This window comes from Tupaia chinensis, unplaced genomic scaffold (assembly GCF_000334495.1).
Source record: "Tupaia chinensis unplaced genomic scaffold, TupChi_1.0 Scaffold139331_1, whole genome shotgun sequence".
In the NCBI taxonomy this organism is placed as follows: domain Eukaryota; kingdom Metazoa; phylum Chordata; class Mammalia; order Scandentia; family Tupaiidae; genus Tupaia; species Tupaia belangeri.
In genome coordinates this window covers 846,552-859,924 of record NW_006199220.1, presented here as the reverse complement: position 1 = coordinate 859,924, position 13,373 = coordinate 846,552, and the positions used below count along the sequence as shown (strand labels likewise).

The 13,373-nt window shown below is 41.2% G+C and overlaps 1 protein-coding gene and 1 non-coding gene across 4 annotated transcripts in view; one reads left to right on the top strand and one right to left on the bottom strand.

Moving 5' to 3' along the window:
- LOC102499846 (inactive N-acetylated-alpha-linked acidic dipeptidase-like protein 2) overlaps window positions 1–11,152 on the top strand; it is a 39,444-nt gene extending 28,292 nt beyond the window's left edge. Inside the window, exons 2-4 of one of the 3 annotated variants that reach the window (XR_336496.3) lie at window positions 1,612–1,726; window positions 2,097–2,206; window positions 9,748–11,152. Coding sequence is in view for 2 of the 3 variants with exons in the window: in XM_006161856.3 (XP_006161918.1) it covers window positions 1,612–1,810 (199 nt within the window). In the remaining variant the exon portion in view is untranslated. Of the gene's footprint in view, window positions 1–1,611; window positions 2,578–9,747 lie in introns of those variants that run through there. The other 2 variants (XM_006161857.3, XM_006161856.3) reach the window with 2 other exon arrangements.
- Window positions 11,153–12,759: 1,607 nt separating this feature from the next.
- Window positions 12,760–12,863, bottom strand: LOC114004622 (U6 spliceosomal RNA). The gene has a single exon (XR_003546739.1). It is a non-coding gene; the product is annotated as a U6 spliceosomal RNA (small nuclear RNA).
- Between the last annotated feature and the right edge of the window lie 510 nt (window positions 12,864–13,373).

The following is a 13,373-nucleotide window of genomic DNA, read 5'->3' as shown; positions in this document are numbered from 1 at the left end:
AGTGGCTTAAACTCATGCCGGGCCCGTGTGCATCCGTGCCCAAGATCCCAAGAGGAGAATGGAGGAGAAGGGATTGTGGCGTGGCCATTCCCCCTGGAGGGTGATTTCTCTCTTTCTATCTCTCTGTCTACGTCTTTCTGGCAAGCGCATGCACCCTATAGCAAAAATCTCTCAAAACAAAACAAAACAAAACAAACAAAAAAACTTCCACGTGTAAAAGTACATGTTTCCATACATTTTTGTACATACATGAATAATCAATTCTATGATTACTTTTACATAGTTAATGGCTTCTTTTGAAAATCTCTTTAATTTCATGAAGACTGTGGAAATAGCAGAAGAGAAATCTCTCAAGAAAGTTCTACCTCTGAACAGTCGCTGATGTTGGGTAATGAACCCGTTTTAGATTGTTGAACATGAATTTGATTCCCAGGGTGGCATGTTTCTCATCTGGAATGGAGTCCTAGAGCAGTGGTTCTCAGCTGGGAGTAATTTTGCCCTATAAGATAAATGTCTTCATTAGTCGAGGACATTTTTGAATTTTACAACTGATAGAGGCGGCACCACTGATACCTGGTGTGTGAAGGCAAAGGGGTGGTCCAGTGCTAACATGGGAAGCCATGTGAGGCCATCCCACACGAGGAGTTTGCTGGTTCAAGTCCAGAGACCTCTGAGTACACAAGCCACACACTTTCCAGGAAGCCGGGACTGGGCAAAGACTGGGGGACCCTGTGAGGAGGCTGTGTCTCTCCTTGTCTCTGTCTGTCTCTCCTGCTCATGGAAGAAATAAATAAACTTGGAAAGAATTATCTAGCCCCAAATGTCAACTAGGCAAGGCTGAGAAATCTTTACCTATAGATAGCTTTCTGTTTTACCTGCTTTTGTTTATTGCAATTTATATGTTCAATATACGGAGTCCTTTTTTCCTATAGTTTGCCAGTCTTTTTCTTTTTCTATTCTTTTTTTTTTTTTTGAGAGGTTTTTGCTATAGGGTGCGTGCGCTTGCCAAACAGACAGAGAGAGACAGAGAGACAGAAAGCAAGAAGTCACCCCCTGGGGGGATGGCCACGCTGCAATACCTTCTCCATTCTCCTCTCGGGATCTTGGGCACACACGCACACGTGCCTGGCGTGAGTTTTAAGCCACCGGGTCCAGGACTCGAACCACGGTCGACTACATGGGAGTCCAGCGACATAGCCATTACACTAACTGCTGGTCCCCCAGTCTTTTTCTCGTAATACACTATACTATTATCTCATGTATTTCCCTGTCCCTTGTATTTATTAGCAACAAGATCCAGAAGCATCATCAGATTCAGTCTTTTTTTTTTTCAAAACTGCTTTATTCCACTTCATTGATAGTGCTGTGCACTTCCACCTGAGCCCATAATGCCTGCTTACCTCTCTCTTGCTCATCAGTATGGAAAACTATTAATGAATCTGTTTATCTCCATTCATTCATTAAGGGCTGGAAAGCGGTGCTATCGAGTTTTTATACCTTCACCTCCATTTACTGTAAACATCACGTCCTTTTGGAAATATTTACTACAGCGTTTGACATAAAAATGGCCTTGTGCATAAAACATTTTACCCATTCCATATTTCTTTTCAGAAACATCCTGTACCACCTTGATGAGAAGACAAGCCAGTTTCCAGTACTCGCGGAGGCTTGGGAGCGCTGCAAGCTGCTCTCATCCAATGAGACCCTTCGGGAAGCCTTGTCAGAGGTGCTGAGCAGCATACATTCAGCTGAGGTTTACCTCAGAGCAGGACTCGACGTGTTTGAGAGTGTCTTGGCTGGAAAGAGCTGAGAAAGCTCTCAGCGTTTAAAAAGTTTGTTTACAGTTCCTTAAGCAAAAGCTCTAATCTGACCAGATTTTATGACATTGAGGACTTTTTCTCCCCAATGGCTTTTTGATAAGCCTAAGGCTATTACTACATATTTTTTAATGTACATATACAAAGAGCATTTTGCACATCTAATATTTTCTTATATCTATACTTCTGAATATGTAAAAGCAAGTTATTGAAATAATACTTAAGATTCATCTATTAGAAAGAAATCTGCTGTATTTTTATATATATAAACTATTTCAGGGGAAGAGTTCCACGATGTTCCTGGAGCATCTCCCCCGCTATGGACAGAGCACATGAACAGTTCTTCCTTCTTACAGAGTGTTGATGACCTAGTTCCTGTCGTAGAAATAGTGAGTCGATATGGTTTCACAGTAACTTGGCTATTAAGTGTTCGAGATGAAGAATGCAAGTTTTCGACTGAGTTGATCGGTTCACCAAAACCACTTTGAATGTTTCTATGTTATGAAATGAAGTTCCTCTTCTCAACACAACTAGATACTGTAATACACTGGTTATGAAATTGTATTTTTTAAGTATTAATGAAAAAAAAAAGAGCCATAAACATTCCAGGGAAAAGTCTCAAGATAGCTGCACAGAGCAATTTAAATGCAAATTGTCTCCTAACAACTTATAAGGTGACCAGCTTTGAAACCCCTAATTTGCCTCAGTTGATTTTGAAAGAATTTCAGGAGTGATGTATGTCTTCTGAGGAAGAAAATACTTACTCCTTTTTCTGTTGGGACCACGTGGCTGGCTAGTCTCAAATGAAAGGCTCTCACATTAAATACTTACTCCTTTTTCTGTTGGGACCACGTAGCTGGCTAGTCTCAAATGAAAGCATTCTCACAGTGCTTCCTCTTCTTGCATGTTTTCGGAACCTCTTTGCTGTCGGGCAGTTTTCACAGAATACTATAGAATTGCCACAGGAAAGTAGAAAGTTCCTCTTTGAAAACCTAAAATATCTTAAAAAGCATTGAATGCTGTTTCTGCCACTGAAAAAAAAGAACTTGCTAAGAAGAAAATACTTGTTTTTTACAACCAATAGCTCCTTAATTCTATGAAGAGACTTTTTATTCTTAATTGCAACTCACATAAAAATGTAAAAGATATGTATGCTCCTAATTTTATGCAGTGTTACTATAAAAGTGTATTTCCCCTACACTTGCATTCTTTCATGTATAATAGAAAAAAGTAAGCATTTCATATGAAGTTTTCACTGAATAGCTGTAGAATACTTTGTTCCCCAAATCCTAAAATTATACCAATTAGGTGACAGGTTAAACATTTAAGTTACCTTTAGAAATTAATTTGAAAAAATGTCCTTCTGGTAAAGGAAAAAGAAATTCTCCTTAGGAAATACTTCTCAGAATATTTTATATGAATTCTCTCTACTTAACACTCAGGTACACTTCCCCTATACACGCTGCCAGTGAGCTCATTTCAGACATTCCCTGTTTCACTAAATTGTCACTTTTTTGGATGAGCATAAACCTGATCTTTTGTAAAGAAAAGTTAAAATTGAGAGGAAAGAATTAGTCAGCATTGATTAATTCATTTTAAGGACCAGCTGTTCTGATCATAGGTAGTGCTCAAGGCAAAGTAGGGAGCTGAGACAACTGTCTAGATAATCCCGGCACAAATCCATTTTCACCTGCATTGCCCAAATGCACATATTTCTACATGAAAAATGAAGTTACTTTATACTTTTTTTTTTATCAATGCACTTGTTTGGAGATAGTTGCCCTGTTAAAGAATGTGTACAGGAAAGGGCTGACAGGGTCAGACCCTATATGATTTGACATCAGTGCCTCTCCTGTTCTGCAGAGATCAGTGGGAAAGAGGCAAAAACATAGTCACGCATGGGCCCAAGTCAGAGAAGGCCTTATAACAAAGGATCTTAATTATGTCATCAGAGGTTAATGTGTTCATTCTAGATCTTCTCTTAGGAGTTGAATTTTTTTTTTTTTTTGAGAGGTTTTTCGCTATAGGGCGCGCATGCTCGCCAGACAGACAGAGAGAGAGACATAGAGACAGAATGCGAGAAATCCCCTCCCAGGAGGGATGGTCACGCTGCAATCCCTTCTCCTCCATTCTCCTCTCGGGATCTTGGGCATGCACGCACACGTGCCCGGCGTGAGTTTTAAGCCGCTGGGTCTGGGATGCGAACCACGGTTGACTACGTGGGAGTCCAGTGACATAGCCATTACACTAATTGTTGGTTCCCACTTAGGAGTTGAATTTAAAACCAAGAAAGATAAACTATTATCAGTTTGGCAGTTTATCATTTACAAACTCATAAATAAATTCACTCCTATGATCTACGACAGTGCTGAGAGAAAAATACTGTTTTTCATTTTTGTTTAAAGACTGTGTACCTAGTGAAGCCATATTGCATAAATTAAAAGTCTCCTTCTTCCATATTCTTCACTTTTAAATTATATGGTGTTTGCTATTTGGAAACTGCAGCCTATGAACTAATGGATTTTATTAGTCTATTTAAAGAGATTATGTGAAGAAACTAAAAATAATTCAAACAGATGTCCAGCAGTTCTACAGATGCAGATCTACAACGTTGACTGCAACGAACCCCTCAATGAGCAGCGTCACTGCTATGATATGATTGCCATAGGGCTCCTCCAAATTTACACCACTGTTAGTCTCCCCTTACCCCTGATAGAGCCGAGAAAAGAACATCTTGAGCAAGTTATTAGCAAGCACTGCGTGAACTAGGCGTAGGATTTAAAAGCTCCTCAGACATCTGGGTGCCTGGCCGGCTTCGCAGTCCTTCACGTTTCTGCTTTCTACGCAGTGTGCTCTGCTCTCTCCCTGAAGAAAGAGCATTAGAGAAGATCCTTTCCACTTCTGTGGAAGCAGCCATTGTAGCAGAGGTTGTGTGGGCTGGGAACAAGACTTTTCATTTTAGTTCCGTCTCCAACTAGAGCTGACAAACTGAACTGTCCCAGTGAATCCAGACAAAGGACATGAAGACTTGGCCCTTGGGGGGAAGAGGGAGGACCCCGTATGACATCAGAAGTCAGGAAAGAGGACATTGAACGGAATGTTTTTTGTGAGGACACGGAACTCAGTATTAATGTAAATCAGTGTTTCTCAAATGTAGAATTCAGGGACCTAGGCATCATCGACTCCCGATTTTCAGATGATCCCTACACACATGCAAGTTGGAGATGGAGAACTCTATTGTATGTTGATCCTGAGTCCTGAGAAAACCTGGTTGACAATATGTGTAAAAAAAGAGTCACCATCATGGGGGGGGTGCTAAAGTTTTGCTATTAATGACACTATTACAAAACAAACCCACAAACCTATTTTGTCTCAGAAAAGGATTCAGAAGCAGCTAACACCCGTGTCTGCTACATGTCAGGCTCTGCTCTGGACTTTTCCATGATTTTTGCTTGTTTGTTTTCCCCTAATAGAAACCCTTTAACAACCCATTTTAGAAATGAGAGAACTAGGTTGGGTGACTTGTACACCGTTGCCCAGTCCATAGGAAATGCAGAGGTAGGGCCAGCAGGCAGCACGTAGATTAAGGCACTGGATCCCACAGAGCTGACTGCACGCCATGAGCACCAGATCTGGTGGCTTGAAAATCACGCCGGGCACGTGTGCATGCATGCCCCAAATCCTACAGAGACTGGAGGAGAAAGGACTGCAGCGTGGCCCTCCCTGGGGACGATTCTGTGCTTTCCCTCTGTCTCCTCTGGCCAGCACATGCACCCTAGAGCAAAAGAATCAGCAAGACACCGACGTGGTGAGTTTCCCTGTTCTCTGCTGGGCCCTCTGATAGCCAGCCCTGTGTCCTTCACACTGAGTGCTGCAGAGAACAGCAAGATTCTCTCACTTTGATTCTAGAAGGTAATGTAATGGAAAGTTTTAACAGTCAATATTTCTCCACAATTGAGAAGACTGTATTACTTCACCACTATGACGGAGAAATAAATGACATGATTCCTGATGAGAGTAACCCACCCCGACAACGCTGTACAAAGCAGATCAATTTGAAGATATCTATAGAAGTATTCGCAGTAAGGACACCATTGTAGAATATCATACTAACTAGATCTCCCACAGCCAATGAGGCCAGAATTTGGCCCTGTGGCCTCCTGATGAAGGGAGCCAGATCCCACGTGGCTGAGCACATAGTTGGAATCCCGGCCCTGGTGACCTGGAACAACATGCTGAGCCGTGTGTGTCTAAAATCCCTACAGTGTGGAGACACGGGGGAGAAGGGATTGCAGCATGGCCACACCCCGATGGGGGTGCTTTCTTCCTCTTCGTCTCTCCTTCGAGTGCACACATCCTCTGGCAAGTAGTTTCTAAGAGGAGAGCAGGAGTTCAGGTCTCCCAGCTTCCTCCGGTACAAGCCTGTGTTATTTCAGTGCTGTGCCTTAGAACTGTTTCATGTCGTTTTCGAAAACTCAGAATAAGGCCAGCTCCACGTGTGGCGGTAACGCCCTGCTCAAGAGACACTCGGTCCCACTCGGCCACACACCACAGTTCAGAGTCCTGCGATGGGCAGCCAGAAATGTGCCTGCATGTGTGAGGCAGCCTGAAGTCTAACAGGCTGGAGGCCTGGAGCGGGGACTGTGCATGAGCAGACCCCGGGGGTGGGGGCTCCCTCGCACCCTCTCTCTCTCTCTCTCTCTCTCTCTCTCACGCTCACATGAGCGCACGCTCTCTATCATGACTAAGGAAGAAAAAATGCAGAATAACTGATGGACTTTTTAAATTAAATAAGTATACACCATGCAACAGATTTCCCCACTAGAAAGGCAGGTGTCACAAAAATGAACAATTTGTTTCCATTTTGCTAATGATGATTCAGCATCTTTGCTGCAGATGGAAACCTATAATTATTCGCATGATAAATTGGTAGACCTTGTCAAAAATGTTCTCATGAGGCATTGTGTGGTATGTGTAATTAATTACGCGGTGTTGTCCTCTCATTGGTTTAATAGGCTACTTAAGGGTGCCTTCGCCATACATTTGCTTAATAGAAAGGAGTTATTTAAACTGCCAGTCCATGTTTGAGTGGAAGGGAAATGGGCCCGCATTTTCCAATAAACACATCAGCAATGTAACAGTTTTATCACAGGACCTTGGACGCAGGCCCAGGGAGAAAAAATAAACAAAACAATGTGATATTTGAGGAAAGAAATATTCTGCCCAGCCTTACTAATGGATTTGTCTTTCTTACATAAATTTAAATTATGAATGTTAAAAAGCCTCATTAGAATCTGGTATTCTGAAAGATCTTAAAAAGTTTGACAGACTTCTAAGCACTCCATTAAGTACAATACTGTTTGGTTAGGTGGGTTTGTTTTATGCAATTCAGAATTTTAAGTGAAGAAAAATAGTAAAAGAAGTTTGGAAAGGAATAGTCTTTTCTGAGCATCGCCATGTCCACTGGATTTTCTGTCTGTTTGTTTGTTTGTTTGTTTTTTTCTTGATACACTCTGGAAGTGAGAGTAGGCCACTTTACTTTTTTCTATGAGAAGTAATTTTAATATCTGTCTTGATGCAAATATATCTGCTAATCAGCCAGAGTTTTAGTGCTGCAGTATCTTTGCTTCATCCTTTGAAGATACACATTAAAGTGCCTTTAGCATTCCTGGCTCTGCCAAGGATCTTGAGACCTTGTTTGTTACAAGATAACGTTTTTAAAGACATGCACACTCTCGTATTTAGACTGCATCTGAACTTACAAAGAATTAAACTGAGGCAATTTCAAGTAGAATTCAAGAAAAAGAAGCTGCTTCAAATGTAATGTTTCTGGTTTGATTACTTTATGTTTAAATTATTCACTTAGTGAGTTTTCCACAACCAAGATGGTAATTTTGATGTTTTCAACCAAAGTTCAGTCATCAAGGCCAAAGAAATGCATGGCGTCTCTCTTTCTTGTATTTATTTATTTTTGTAAGAGTCAGTCAAGCGTTAACTCAGAAGTCGTAGATTCAGCGCCTATATCTAGACAAAACTTTAATGAGTGTAGACAGAACCTCACAGTATTTTATCTAATTTCCTTGATGTCTTAAGCCAATAAGCACTGAGCAATCTTTCTCGGAGGGAAACAGATTTTATTTTCCAGGGGCTAATTAATATGGACCACATCCGTCCCCAAAGGACTTCACAGGTGCCTGTCCTATGCCATATGTCATGTGCTATATTCCTGCAAGCTCAAGAGATTAATATACAATCATTATTATGAATTATTATGTTGCATTGAAGTTAATGTCGGTCTTTTGTTCTAATTAAAGTACAAACTTGGTATCTGAATAGAAACTTAGCTAGAGAAGTGAAGTTAGAGTCCCTATTTTAATGAAGTACATATATTTTTCAATCAAACTGTATAATTATTTAATTATCTAGCCTGCTCAGTAATTATAACTCCAACTCCTTTGAAGAACCTTTATTCAATATGTTACCACACAGATGGTCACTAGTTGGCCTGTGTTTTGTTTTCACTTTCACTGTCATTTTGGAATTGTACTGTCAGCGTACATGGTAGTGTTTCTTAATGTCAAAAATAATTTTTGTTTACTTTTATATCAAGCTGCTGAAAATGGACTACCTTATTCTGAAAGTTAGAATAAAAGGCTATTATTCTATGGAGATAATTTTAGCATATCTGTTTGATAAGAAATAAACACACAAATAAAATCATTTACTGTAACATTGCAAGTTGTCGGCAGGAAGCACAATGCCCAGATGGTTAAGTGTACCTCACCTAATTATATTCCTAAGTTGTTATAAATAATTCTATTTAGCAGCTGAGACAGGGCCCTATTAGGTGATTAGAGTTTACATTTCAAACATTTTAGTGACAAATATATCCCACCCATTCTAACTTGCTACAAGGAGTATATGAATAGAATTGTATTGAGAAAAGAAAAACGCTTTCTAGGACACTTCAGAGGGCTAATTTGTTCTCATAGACATGAAGATCAGCCCATCATTTTGATAATAACTGTACATATGCACTTGAAATGTTAATATACACCATGCAGTTCAAATTTTACATATCTGTATAAGATTTTATAATGATTAAAATCTCAGCAGTATACATTAGAAAGTAAAGCCTTAAAATGAAGAATGGAGATAAGCAGATTTATAAGTCAATATGGGGATAGAATATGGGGGATAATTCCTCCAAATAAGTGTGCTTTGATCAAGAAACAATCATGTCTCAAGAGGCATCCCAATTACTAAATTGCACTGAAATGGTTTTAACGTTGAATTTTGTTGAAAATAATTTATAATCTATGATTCAGAAATCTGTACAAAGTTTTCATTGTCTTGTCCGTCTTTAATTTTTAATTGCATTGCTGTAGAGACATGTATCAGCAGTTTCCTAATTGCTGTGTGAGGTTGAATGACTAACTTCTGTAATGTGTGGGCGCTCCAGAGAAACTGACGGCTCTCTATATTTAACCCAAGCTTGATCTGGACTTAGTTTATCATTTTCTTATGTGCTAATTATTTAACTCAGTACATAGCTTACTTAGGAAAGGTTGCTGTGATTTCGAGTGACAGAAAATGGATTAAGATGCCACAGTCATTAAAGATATGAGTGAACATTTTATATTTCAGTTGATTAAATATTTGCACATTATTGAAAATATAGTACCATGAAATGAAGGCATCTTTTAAAAACATGTTCTGATTCATAAATGCAACGTGTATAGATAGTGAAATGGTAATGTTTCAAACCTCCATCTCAAAAATATTAAAGACAGGTGAAAATTATTGCTTTTGTGTTTTCTTATGAGAATATATATATATAGTTCCAGTATGCAAAATGAATTTTTAGTATGTTTTATTAAATATCTTTTTATAATATTACACTCAAATAGTTTTCCTTCTTTTTTTTTAGGGACTATTCTACAGGGTTTCATCATTTTTTTCTTTTTTGCCTTCCATTCTTTTCTTGAATATGCAGTTCTCATACTGGGCCATTGTCCCAAGTTCTAACATCAAGTAACAGCATCTGTCTCAACTGCAGTGATAAAGAGTTTTGTTTACTCAAATTCACCCTAAAAATGTTGTCAATTAAGAATCCGACATAAATGGATCTCTGTTTGCGTGGTGTAGCATATTTGATCATTTATTCATCCGGACACCATATGTTAGTCTTCTCTAACCAGGCATTGTATTAGGTGCTCGGGACACAATAATGATTAGCAGTTTTATCTCCTAGGGTTTTACAGTCTAATAGGATACAGCACTTAGTTTTAACTAGCAGCAATACCAGATTCAGAGATACCCGGAAATATTGTAACTTACGGCAGACATTGACAGAACAATGCTAGCATAAAGGTACCATATGCTCAGACCACACAACTACCCCACTGGGCCTTCCTTAAGGCTTCATAAAGCTGAAAAGTGTCCTCAGTCACTAGCCCTGCTGTCCAGTAGCTAGCATGCCCCGGAGCCTACCTCCACGTCAGACTCCAGTTGCCAAGCATTCGTAGAATAGCCAAAGGGGTAGGTATTCTCTTTCTGTCTCATTTGGTAGATGAGAAAACTGTCGATTAGGGAAATTAATAACTTAGGACAGCTATTGTATCACTATACACATACATAGACGAAAATCTACAGGGTTTTATATATTACTTATCATAAAATTTTCTCGCACTGTTTCATAACCAACACAATGACTAGCCCCAATAAGAGCACAAAAAGCGCGTGGTATGCTTATCGCTGTAAGTCTTAGCTCAGAGGCCTTTTTAGATGATAGGAAGGCAGAGACTGTAAATAATTAGATCCCATAAAATTCAAGAACTAATTCTCAGTGGAGGAAACATTTACTTGAATTTCATTTCTTGAGAGAGAAAGAAAAAAGCCAAAGTAAATAAACAGCGACAGAGGCACCCCCGTAGGACCTTCGCACTGCAGCCAGCCTGGGTTGACTCGTCCACGCCCAGCGTACACAGGGTGGCCCTGAGACTTGGCCTGGGACCTTCTCGTAGAGGTCCAGTTGCACGACCACTCACCATCACCTGGCCCTGAGTAATATTTTGTTTTAGGAGTGTCTTGCTATGCTAAGACCCTCCTGCCCCAGCCTTCAGGGTAGTGGCAACTACAGGCACCAGCCATCAGCCCAGTTTGAGAAGGAAATAATTGGGTGAGTCTGGTAGTAAGCTGAGGTCCTTCTGGGGAAAACAGACGATTGTATTCCACAAAACAGGATCAGTAGATGCAAGTCACATAGGCGTGGAAGGACAGGGCACTCCCTCACTTCTCTGCTTCAAAGTTTCTTTCACCTAACCTACAGCTAAGATTATCATCACCATTTAAATTTTTCACATGACAGAAAGAGATGCTTCAAAGTTTCTTTCACCTAACCTACAGCAAAGATTATCATCACCGTTTAAATTTTTGCACATGACAGAAAGAGGCACGGAGAGAAAGTGAGAAATGAATGCCCCAGGGGACCAGGCCACAAGCCCCTCTTCCTTCTCCTCCGGGGATTTGGAGCACATGCACCTGGCGTGATGTTCAGGTTGCCAGGCCTGGGACTTGAACCGTGTAAGATCGTGGGGAAATCCAGTGCCTTAACTGCCTGCTGGCCCAAGATGATTCTTTTTATATTACGGTTTTTGTGGGAAGAGCGACTGTCAGACCGCTGACCGTTTAGTGTAGGTAGCGCTTGGTACTATGGATATTTAAAGTTGTCTACTGAACAGGTAGCGCCTACTGGAGAGACTTCTGTCGTAGGATGGAAGTCAGAATTGTTCCCCTCGTTTCAGCCCAAGACCCGTCTGCTTCGGGATGATAACCACTCGCTTTCATGACCGACTCCCACTGTCTTCTCCTCGGGGCTCACCTCTCCTTCCACTCCTGTTTCTACTCCATCCCACAGAGGGGCCTGAGTTCCCCTGTGCTGAGTTTTCTAGTGTCTCATAACCTCGTGACAACTTTCACGCATCCACGGAACAAGCCCCTATTACACATAGGGGCACTTCCTCCCCTGAGTAAATCTTATGAATTCATTTTGAACTTGGTTTCTGTTAAATGAGTCGAACCTTCTCATGGCACGTGAGTCTGTAACACGGGCTCCTGGCTTTCCTGGGACGTCATGAGTGACTCTGTCAGTTGCTTGAGCCACCATAAATCATGACCACAGGGTTGTCTTGGAAAGTTATTCAGGGTTGGTTTCTCTTTTTCTCAAGAAGAAAAATAATACAGAAGAAAAAGTAAAGGCAAAATAGGTACAAGCCTAGAGAAGAAGGGAAACCCACACTGTATTACTACCTTCGGCTTCAAATCTTGTTCCATTGAAGGCTCTTAGCTAGACCTTGTGGAAAATTTCTTCACTGCACGTTCCTTGGCTTGAACCACCAAGGAGACTGAGAATTTGATCTGTGTACTTAACAGTAAAACCCTAAAGTCTGGGACCAGCAGATGGCATGGTGGGTAAGGATCTGGGCTTCCACATGGTTGACTGCAGTTCAAGTCCCCGACTTGGTGGCTTGAAAATTACATTGGCACATGTGCATGTGTGCCCAACATCCCAAAAGAGAATGGAGGCAAAGGGGTACCTGCATTGCCATATCCCCGGGGGAGGGGGTTTCTCACTTTCCTGCTCACTTTGATTCTCTCTCTCTCTAGCCAACACAGGTACCCTATGGCAAAAACCTTTAAAAAAATGAAAAATGAAAAAAACCCAAAACTTTTTTAAAAATTGCTATTAGAGTCCTTTTCGGCTTGCTTCAAATATGTAGTGATGACTCTCTCTCTCCCTTACTGAGTCCAGCATGGTGCTTCTCCCTTAAACACAGAAATTCCGCCGTGTTTCTGTGGAAAGCAGCCTCCCTCCTTCCTTTTTTTTTTCCAGCCGAACAGTAGCTTTATTAGTGGTGCTGGATTTTTCACATACCTTACAAAAAATGTGGAACGCTTCATGAATTTGCGTGTCATCCTTGCGCAGGGGCCACGCTAATCTCTGTATCGGTCCAATTGTAGTCTATGTGCTGCCGAGGCGAGCACTCCTTCCTTCCTACCTACCTTAGAAGTCTTGCATGTTCAACCTCATTTAGGAAAAAACATAATCAGCCACCACTACAAAACCAATAGCCTTCCTCTCTCTCCATTCCTACGGAGTCCCGGTCTGGTTTGCCTCTCCCTCCTAATTCAGCTTTGCTCGCAGCTGCTGAACACCCCACTGCTCCTTCCTTCCCCTCCCACTCACGCCTCATTCCTTTACAGTAGGGTTTGTGTCCACAGTACCATAGCCAACATATTTTTTAATTGCAGCATAATCTTTAAGCAGGGTGAACTGTAACATATTGTAGACACGAGGATTATTTTAAAATTCACCCTGCCCACGACTGAGCCTTGCACCTGCGCAGGTCTCACATGGAGAGTCAGGCAGGGGTAGGACCACGTGCCTGCAGGCAGCGGCAGGGGAGAGGGGAGGGGAGGAAGAGGGAGAAAGAGACCATAGACTTCCAGCTGGGCCTAGAGCAGGACAGAAGGGCGGGCCAGAACCACCCAGGA